General features: G+C 43.2%; 2 protein-coding genes across 2 annotated transcripts in view; one reads left to right on the top strand and one right to left on the bottom strand.

Moving 5' to 3' along the window:
• Positions 1 to 10,813, bottom strand: part of LOC123054145 (protein unc-13 homolog) — a gene marked incomplete at its 5' end in the record, with an annotated part of 23,413 nt that overhangs the window by 2,621 nt on the left and 9,979 nt on the right. Inside the window, 8 exon segments of the mRNA XM_044477841.1 lie at positions 204 to 387; positions 478 to 573; positions 721 to 816; positions 904 to 981; positions 1,076 to 1,182; positions 2,067 to 2,222; positions 3,148 to 3,214; positions 4,106 to 4,278. Coding sequence (XP_044333776.1) covers positions 204 to 387; positions 478 to 573; positions 721 to 816; positions 904 to 981; positions 1,076 to 1,182; positions 2,067 to 2,222; positions 3,148 to 3,214; positions 4,106 to 4,278 — 957 coding nt within the window.
• Positions 9,897 to 10,813, top strand: LOC123054146 (uncharacterized mitochondrial protein AtMg00810; the record flags this gene model as incomplete). The annotated part of the gene is given in 1 exon segment (XM_044477842.1): positions 9,897 to 10,813. A coding segment is annotated over 1 exon segment (853 nt), but the record flags the coding sequence as incomplete, so codon positions are not given.

The raw sequence follows: 10,813 nt of genomic DNA, 5'->3' as shown, positions 1-10,813 counted from the left end.
AGTGGAGGATTACATCCATTAGTTTGATCCCATAGGTTAGCAGTTTTGGGCTGTGAGTATGTAAGATAGATCAGTGTTATGTGCATGTGTTTTGATAATGATGAACTGAAGCAGAGGATCAGGGACCAAATTACAGAAAATAATAGCGCGTATTACTGTTGCTGAGAGACGTCAATCATAATGCATCACTAATTTTGTCTCACCTGAGGACCTTGGAAGATGATACTGGATTTTCAAAAATGTGGAGGCACCATTATCCTTTTTATGGCACAAAACTCGAAGGAGGGTATGGACATCATGTACATTTCTTCTCCGAGCAGTTGCCGGTTCAAGATGGTGTGACATATGTTCACTTGCTTTCATCAGCAAATCAATGATTGTATCAGCCTGAAAAACAGCAGTCGGTAGCTTTCCTTAAGTTAGCTACTTCATAGCATTTTTCTTGGATAAAAGATTGAAGAAAAAGAAGCACTAGACCTTTAGCACATAGAGGTCTAAAATCTGCTGAGCTAATTTAGCCTCCTTTTCAATAACATCTGATGGTAAACCTTGGCCTTCTGCTATAAAAAGATCCTACAAGAAAATATTCAGCAGTTACGACAAATAGATCTTACAATCATATGTCCAGTTTCACAAAGTTGTCAACTTGTTAAAATGATATGCTCTTTTCTAACTCACAGTATGTACAATATACAAGTGCTTAAGTCTTGTTTTTTTCACCTTGAGCATAGCCAGATCATCTTTCATCAAGTTCACATCTGTCTCCAAAAATGCGCGGGATGGACCTCCATCCAGTAGGACCCAAATGAATCCTTCCTAATTAAAGTTAACGTTTGAAATTTAACCATCAAATAAATAAGATATTTAAAAAAAACTGCACCTATGAGAGCATTAGACATATACCATGCATGCTTGAAAAACTCTCAGCACCACTCGGTCTCTCAACACGTCAACGATTAGATCACATACCTGATCAAGAACCTGCAGCATATGTCGTTCATCAGTTAATAAAGCTAAAAGCAAGACATGTTTACTGACTGAACATGTCTAAGTATCCCAAGTTTGGATTCACTGCCTGTTCAATTGTAGGGATAAAAATCTCCATGCGTGCACTTTCAACGCTAGTACGGTACAAGGAGAAAAGAAGCAAGTCCCTCATATCCCAGAATACAGCCCTTGTTCCTGCAAAGCATTTCTCTGGCAACTCAAGTGAACTGTATCGGGATAATGGTTCTTCCAAGAAATATCAGGCTAATGCAACAGAAGAGTGCAAGACTATTATTCCTTATACATTTAAAATAAATTTTTTTTGTATTGCTCGTGAACGAACACAGAAAGTTTCACAATTTCAGCAATAGTACATCGCCATGATCTATCATGTACCTTACCCAAAGCACATCTTGGTCTAACTAAAGTGCTATACAATGAGCTAATTGTGTTATAATGGCTCAGTGGGGGTATATGCACATTACAAGGAGGAAACATAAAGCGAGTGCCATAACTCTAGCAATAAACTATCACGGGCACATGGCATCAGGCGTCCAGCCCGTCAAGTGTTGAGTCCCATGGAGTTGGTGCACCTAGGGCAGCCATAGCACAATACTAGGGTCGGCTGAATAGGCTTAAGAATAATTTAGTCATCTAGGGGGCAAGTTGATATTTATGTTAGATGGAAAGTTATCTTATCTTTAGATTGAAATTTTGGTTCAGAGGGAGTACATTGTTTCTCTAGAGGATGAGTTCAGTTGGTATTTTAGGCCTGAAAGGGTTCTGGTACACGCAGCTCTGATTCTATCAGTCAGGACTTCTTCAAGTTCAGCGCTCTCACACATTAGTTCCACGAATCCATGGTCTAATCTCATCTTTCTTTTAAAATCCCTCCCATTCAGACATGCTGATCAGCTCAATACGGTAATTACCCAGATGTACTAGTCAAACGTTACAACACTTCCCTAGATTTTAAGAGTTAAAGATAAACAGATAGCAAAATGTTTCTAACAGGTTGCCTGTTCCATGATGTCAACAAATAGAAGTGAATTGTGGAGAGCACAGACTATGTAGCTCACCAATGAAGTTCAAGATTGTGTCAGTTATATTCACCGCAGTCCTTCGCACATCATCAAATATTGTAAATAACTCATCAATCGACTCATCAGAAGGCGAACTTTTTGAAGTAGCTCCTTCACTGGTCATACAAGACAAATAGTCTAACAATCCCACAGCTGCAAGAAAAGAGGAACAAACATTAGTCATTTGTAATTTTCCTTCCATACACTGCGTCTCATCAATCGAATCATCACACGATGATGCTTTTTCGGAGAACTCCTTCAATTGGCATATAAGACGAGAAGAGTCTACCACTCCACAACTTCAATACAAGTACAGGAACAAATACTACTTATGCATAAGGTATCATCTATAACACTAAGCTTGGCAAACTTCACATATGGACAACTCATAACTCTTGCTTAATTTGTTTTGTTGTTATGCCTAGGAGTCTTTGTTTCTGTTTTTGTCTTGCTGTACTTTTGTTATATTGACGCCTTCAACCTAATGAAAAAGACAATAGTCAGTTGTATGTCGAAAAACAATTCATAACTCTTGCTTACGGTATCAACAGTCCAAGAAGCCCATGGCATAAAGGCTCGAATTTCTCAACACCAATGCTCCTAGACATGCATATGAAATTCCTCTAGAGCAGCTCGTTAAACAGTCTTTGAGCTTGTAACCGTTTTTAAGGTCAAGCTAACAGCCCCCCGACCCCACATTGTTCATAAGTCTCCATTGACCCATATGATTGCAAAAACAAATGCATCCCCAGTTAGGGAAGAAAAAGGCATAAAAATAATCGGTTTACCATGAATTCAAGGATACCATGATAACAACCATGTGATATGAAAAATACAGAAGGACAAACGTTTGGTATTGCTGTGGATTTTGAAACACACTTACTTCCTACAGATTTGAACATACTAGTTAGTTAATAGCATTATTTTTTGGAGTTCAAACAACAAAATCTTGCTAGAACAAATAAGACTGGTAAGTTGAAAGCATGTTTTTGGATCTACAACAACAAATCTCTCACTAACTAGATTTTCCACAGCACAGCACTGTAACAACAAAAATGGGCCGCAGAGCGTGGATTACCTGACTGGACATCGACCCAGGATTGTTTGATGCCCTCTTCTATGGTATCAAGTTGATCTCTAATGTACTGCAGCATTCAGCAAATAACTGGATCATAAGAAAATTGACACTAAAAATAGCGCATGTTGTGACAGGAATAATGGAAGCGATTCTGTTTATCTAGACCATGTGGAAGATTAAAAATGCCGGCAAAGTAATAGAACTTTTATGAAATCATTCCATGACAAGATTAGGGATGGTTTGAGCGGGTGATGCTATCCAAAACCCGCCAACGCAAGCCTGGTACTTGCCTGACCCTCCTTTCATAGACAACCGGTATGGTACTAACCGGAATGGAACTGGAGGTGTGACGTGCTGAAAAGGGTATAGCTGGATGTTCGTGGGCAGTGGGCTGCTAAGAGCTATTTGCAAGTGCAGAACTCATATGAAGCAAGTGGCTCGATATGCTTTTACCAAACACAAAGCAGGCTTACACAATTGTGTGAGAGGTGTGGAGTAGTGAAGCCATTTATTACGTATTTTGATATTCGAGTAACCATGTCATCCCAGTCCCAGTGACATTCATGGGTATCTTCCATGTAGGAGACAAGCCCCCTGTGCCCACGCTCCACGGGTGCACCCGGCTCCGTGGGCAAGACTGCCATTTTCTCATGTGTTTTGGAAACTCAAAATTATTAAAATAAACCTTTGATTATGGAGGGGTTATGCTTGGTGCAGTGCCGACCTGCGCGTCGAAACTGACCGAGGACTTTTGTATTTATGATGTTTTCCATAATTGAATAACCCATGTTCAAAACAAAACAAAAACTTTGATTCTATGACCATGGCAGCATTTGATTAAAATTAACACAAATGTGCATCTACAAAATGCAGGTCAGAGACGCATTGCTGAAAGGGTTTAATGAAAAATCCAGTCATGCGGGTTGGGAGGGGGTGGGAGGTAACCAAAATGTCTTACCTGAAGGGTGTTGAGTTTCACACATAATTTTGGGACAGTCAAATTGTTCAATTTATTAGCCACCTTTTCTTCACGAACTGCAGGCTCAATAAGTTTCCTTTTGGCAAATGGATTAACTGATTCCGCATAACGTGTCAAGACTGGCGCAACAGGAAGCAGGGTAGCTCTAGAAACTGCAATCAACAGATGAAGAAAAAACAGTTACTGATACAACAAAGCAAAAGTAATTAATAGAGTTCTTAAAAAGTAGATGCTATATACTTGTGAAACTGCTACATGCTATTGTGCTTGATAAGTATTAACGCATCTACTATATCACTAAGCTCCCTAGGGGCAAAAGCGCTCTCGTTCAATTGAGCCTATCGATTTCATGGTCGGTCCAATTTTGACTCTGATCGTGAGGTTGGGGTATGCGGAGTAACGAGGAAACGATCATGGACCCCGCTGGTCAGCCCGAGGGCAACGTCGGTTCGATCTGAGTCAGGCCACGGGCAGCGTGTCGCTCTCATGCGGGCCGCCATGACCGAACCCCTCTCTCCCTCTCTCGCGAACATGGCGACAACCACCGCCGGACCACCTTCGCTTCCTCCCATCGCTTCCTTCCAGCCGTCGGTCGCCGTCCCAGGTCCTTGTCGGCCGACATCGCCGCCGCCCTACTTGTCCCTGGTCGACCTTAGCGCTGCCGCTGCTCGCCCCCGACCGTACTCGCTGCTACCTCCCCCTCTCCATCCCTCCCCGATGGCAGCTTGCCCCGGCAGCTGAGACCACCGTGTCATGCGCCTCCTCCTCCTCCCCGTCTTCTCCGCCTCCACCACACACCGCTGCAGTCCTCCTCCACCTTCTTGAGCAGCGCCGCTGGCAGCCGTGCAACTCGAGCGGCCAACCATTCTCCACCAACGCCACCGGAGGCCGCCGTCCTGTTGTCCACCAGCGTCCGCCGATTTGTTTTTGCAGCCACTCCTCCAGATTTACTAAAATTATTATTTCATTGTTGAGTGTCCGTATGAACAGCCACACTATGTACATAGTTCTATTTTGCTTGGCAGCCTGATTAGATGCCTATATTGAGAATAGCAGAGTTAAATACACGAGCACTCTGTGATTAGTCATCGTGTAATATGTGATTCCATCATTGTCTGTTTGTAACTAAACAAGTGTACTAGCCCCATGAACCCAGCCTGTGATGAAGCCATGAACCTGGCTTCAGAAACCTGGATGTTCAGTTTGTAAGAATAAAACACATTGTTTACCAGAAATAAGTTTTCCGTAGCAGTGTTATATTTTTGCGGGTAGCAGTGTTGTTTAGTTCATTCCTTCATATCTTAGAACAGTGTTGATTAGTTCATTTATTCATATCTTAGAACGATGCATTTCTTGATAGAGCAGTAGATGTTCATCTGTTTATATCACTTATGGATGCAAATCCTGCATGGAACGATGCTACAATTTACCATGTGTTTGTAACTATTGTCATATACTCAAGGAGCTGTCTCATTCAATTATTTCAATACACTATGCTCCTTAATTTTTAAGACCTCACAATCAACTATACATTACGCTCCCTCATTTTTAAGGTCTCACAATCAATTGAGGTCTTCAATTTGAAATTGGGTTATCCGGTTTTGAACGGGTCACCAATTTCTCAAGGAGTTCTCTCATTCAATTCTTTTAGTACACTATGCTCCTTAATTTTTAAGGTCTCATCATCAAATATACACTATGCTCCCTCATTTTTAAGACCTCACAATCAATTGAGGTCTTCAATTTGGAATTGGGTCATCCGGTTTTGACTTCTGACCAGTTCAGCAATTTCTCAAGGAGCTCTCTCATTTAAATTATTTTTATACACCATGCTCCCTAAATTTTAAGGCCCCACAATCAACTGAGGTCTCCAACTGGGTCAACAATTTCTCGAGGAGCTCTCCCATTAATTTCTTTTAAGTCATTTCCCCCCTAATTTTGGAGCTCTTTCATCGAGGTATTCAATTTTGGATTTGGTTCACGGTTTGGACTGGGGCAACGATTTTTCAACTCAATTAGCACCAATTGGCCTATGAAAACATATCAATCATGCGCACCCTCTCATCACCTAAAAAAATAAGCGCCAATATATTACATGCAACCACCGATGCAAAAAATATTCACATCAATATGGATTGATTAGCAGATAACATAGAATCACACCACTAAAGGCCCACCAAAACACCATATTATATAAATAGAAATAAAACACACTCCATCATCTCCCCCACTCGCCAAACTAAGTAGACCAAGTTCAGAGCCAAAAGTACTGTCATCCACAATACTAAATGAATAACATATGAAAATTCATTTCATGATGAATCCAATGATACCGATTTGATATTATGAATTTTGACAGGTTTGACTTTTCAAAAAACTAGTAACCTCTATATTTTGAAATAGAGTGGGTAACAAAATTATGAAAAGCCAACAAAACCAACGGCGCAGCGAAGTGCGCCCTACCCTTCTAGTTGGTTAAAAGCAAAGAAGATGATGGTTGTAACGGTATCCCACAGCCTCTAGGATGTGGTAGGCAAATGTATCAGTCTTTTGATTAGTTGATTCGATTCATGTATATTTTCAGTTTTTGTTATCTGCACAAAGTTAGGGACTACAATGACACAGGCGTTTAAACAACTCACGCAATTAAAAAAAACTTTTATAGCAATACATCAGCATTTAACTTCCATAGCAATGCACGAGTATTTAGCTGGTATATATGTCTAATAATCCAAGTACTAATTCAAATATGTACCAAAAACAGTACCACATGTGGCAAACTCATAATCTTTTCAAAGATACATGATGTTTCACATTAAATTATAATAGTCCTTATATTGCAAGAATACCAACACAGAGATCTCATGATACCCATTGACAGATCTGTTAATAGTAAACCTAGTCACAAGGCTGCGCAAGTAACACCAGCATCAGTATGATGCCGACTCAGTGTAGTCTTCGTTCTAAGATTGAGGTCAACAGTTCACTTATAAAGTGAGCAGTTCCGTTGACACACCTGATGTGATGAGATTAGGACTCATGTTGGTTACTTTCTGTCATACCTACTGCAAATGTACTGTACAAATGAGACCTTGTGGATGTTAAGTATATATGTTGTGTTTGTCTTGTACAGGCCCAGGCCCATAGTCTAGAGTGAGGCCCAGGCCCATGTAACCTTGTATATCTCTCTCTCCTCCTCAATACAGAAAACTGTTCGGTCATTCTCTCTTCCTCACGTTTCCTAACATGGTATCAGACCAGGACCAAACCCTAGTCCCTCTTCCAGCCGCCACCCATGAAATTGCCGCCGGTGAGGTGATTCAGGCGGATCTGTCTGGTGAGGAGACATCCACATCGCTGTCCCATCCCATCTTCGTCATCAACCTGTAGGAGCTGCTCTCCAGCAGCTCCTCTGTGTGTCCTCACAGCTACTCTGTGAGAATACTTCCCCTGCTCTCCAGCAGCCATCTCCAGCAAGCTCTTGGTGCCTTCCCTGCTCTACAGCAAGCTCCAGGTGTTCCCCCTTCAATCCAGCAAGATCCAGCAAGCTCCTCCTTCTATCCAGTGAGATCCAGCTCCTGTTTGTGGCTGTCTGCTGCTCTTCTCTTGTTGCTGCCTGCAGCTGCTATCAGATTGGGTGTTTCCAGCTGCTGGCCGCTCACCACTATGGCAAGAAATGATTTCGGATTTGGTTCTTCGATCATAGATATCAAGCTTGATGGTTCAAACTACAGGGAATGGGCATTTTCTGCCCGGACTGTCTTGAGGACGGCTGGTTTTGTCTCTCATCTGACAGATGATCCACCTAGTCCAAATGATGATGCAGCAAGGAAGTCTTGGCAAAAGATCGATGATCGTGTGATGGGAGTTTTAATTCTGGGTGTTGAACCCTCACTCCGAATGAGCATCACACTTCAGCTAAAGAGATATGGAAGTACTTTGAGCAGCGCTACCTTCAGCCCAGCAGTGCACTTCATTTCTCCTTGTTGCAGAATTTACACAACACTCGGCAGCCAGAAGACATGTCCATAGAAGAGTACTATGGAGCTTTCACTCGCATCACTGGGCAGCTAGGTTCCATGGTTCCAAAGGGTAATTCTGGTTGTGAGTCATGTGCAGCAAAGGAAAAGTATGACCATCAGACTCTCATGTTTCAGTTTGTGATGGGTCTCAAGCCAGACTTTGAGAACATTCGCACTCAATTGCTTGGTCGCACGACTCCTCCCACCTTGACAGAGGCACTTGCTAGCTTGATCGCTGAGGAGACTCGTCTCCGTTCTCTTGGGGCTACTTCTGCGCAGACTCTACACACTAGTGTTCTGGCTTTTCCTCAGCGGCCAGGTGCCTCCAAGGCCACACCTTCAGCTGTCGTCTGCTCGTTCTGCAAGAAGGCAGGACACCACAGAGATGGTTGTTTCAAGCTTCATCCAGAGCTGTTAGCTGAGTTTCAGGCTAGACGGGCCCTCAATCAGCAGCGTCGTGCACCCCAGGCTCCTTATCAGCAGCAAGCGAGGGGTGCTTCTGCATCTGTTCTCTCTCAGCCCGTTGTTGCTGCAACCCAGCCTTGGGTTCTGGACTCTGGAGCTTCTTTCCATGTGACCTCTGATCGCTCTCAGCTTGTGTCTTGCCAGCCAGTGCGGGATGGTGCCTCTGTTCAGACTGCTGATGGTACACCTTGTTCTATTACTCATCAGGGTTCTCTTTGCACATCCAAGTTTTCTGTTCCTGTCATCTCCTTTGCTCCAGAGCTGTCCATGAATCTTATGTCTGTTGGCCAGCTTGCTGATGATATGAACTACTTTGTTGGTTTTGATGACTCATTTTGTTATGTGCAAGACCGTCAGAGCAAGAGGGTCATTGGAACTGGCCATCGCCGTAGAGGATCCACATCCCTCTACATCCTTGACACCTTACACCTTCCTTCAGCTTCCACCACATCCGCGTTCCGGATGGCTGCATCAACATCAAGATCCACTTCGTCGTTTTCTTTTGCCCAGTGGCACCATCGCTTAGGTCACTTGTGTGGTTCTCGTTTATCTTCCCTTGTTCGACAAGGTGTTTTGGGTCATGTTTCCATAGATGCTGGTTTTCACTGTAAGGGTTGTAAGCTAGGGAAACAAATACAGCTTCCATACTCTTCCAGCACTACTCATTCTAGTCATCCTTTTGATTTAGTGCACTCTGATGTATGGGGTCCTTCCCCCTTTGTTTCGAAAGGTGGCCACAAACATTATGTCATATTTGTTGATGATCACTCTCGACATACTTGGGTCTATTTTATGAAGCATCGTTCTGAGTTGTTTTCTATATATAAGGCTTTTGTACATATGGTCCATACTCAGTTTTCCAGTGCTGTTCGTGTTTTTCGTTCCGACTCCGGGGGGGAGTATCTATCTACTGCTTTTCGCGAGTTTCTCTCATCTGAGGGTACTCTCCCTCAGCTTTCATGCCCTGGTGCCCATGCTTAGAATGGCGTTGCTGAGCGTAAGCATCGCCATATTGTTGAGACAGCTCGTACCCTTCTGATTTCTTCCTTTGTCCCCACTCATTTTTGGGGTGAAGCTATCTCAACTGCTGTTTATCTTATCAATCTCCAACCTTCTACTCGCCTTGAGGGCAAGTGTCCTGGTGAGGTTTTGTTTGGTTCTCCTCCCACGTATGACCACCTCCGTGTCTTTGGTTGTACTTGTTATGTTCTTTTAGCACCTCGTGAGAGTACCAAGTTGACTGCTCAGTCTGCTCAGTGTGTCTTCCTTGGATATAGTCATGACCCTGCACTCTTCATCCATACATCTGAGCATGGCCGTACATTGCTTCTACTTTATGTAGATGACATGTTGATCACTGGAGATGATGTTGGGTATATTGATTTTGTTAAGAAAAAATTGAGTGAACAATTCAAGATGTCAGATTTGGGGTCTCTCAGCTATTTTCTCGGGATTGAGGTCGAGCATACCGATGATGGTTACTATATCTCCCAGCAAAAGTACACTCAGGATTTGATTCTTCGCTCAGGTCTCACTGACACGCGCATTGCTGCTACACCTATGGAGCTTCATCTGCAGTTGCGTCCTACTGATGGCACTCCTCTTGAGGATCCCTCTCGCTATCGTCACATTGTCGGCAGTCTAGTGTACCTCACAGTGACCAGACCTGACATCGCACATGCGGTCCATATTCTCAGTCAATTTGTCTGTGCTCCCACCTCAGTTCATCATGGTCACCTATTCCGAGTCCTTAGGTATTTAAGGGGAACTACATCTCGCCGCTTGTTCTATGCTAATTCCAGTCAGCTCCAGCTTCATGCTTACTCTGATTCCACTTGGGCGAGTGATCCTATTGATCGTCGCTCGGTCACTGGCTATTGCATATTTCTTGGTACATCTCTCATTGCATGGAAATCAAAGAAGCAAACTGCTGTGTCTCGCTCCAGCGCCGAGGCAGAGCTTAGGGCTCTCTCTACTACTACAGCAGAGATTGTATGGCTTCGCTGGCTATTGGATGATCTTGGTGTCTTATGTCATACACCAACACCTCTTCTTTGTGACAGCACTGCTGCTATTCAGATTGCTAATGATCCAGTCAAGCATGAGTTGACCAAACACATTGGTGTGGATGCCTTTTTCACTCGATCTCATTGTCAACAATCCACTGTCAAGCTACAATATGTCCCATCAGAGCTTCAAG

This window comes from Triticum aestivum, chromosome 2D (genome assembly GCF_018294505.1).
Source record: "Triticum aestivum cultivar Chinese Spring chromosome 2D, IWGSC CS RefSeq v2.1, whole genome shotgun sequence".
In the NCBI taxonomy this organism is placed as follows: Eukaryota; Viridiplantae; Streptophyta; class Magnoliopsida; order Poales; family Poaceae; genus Triticum; species Triticum aestivum.
This window is presented reverse-complemented; position numbering and strand designations above follow the sequence as displayed.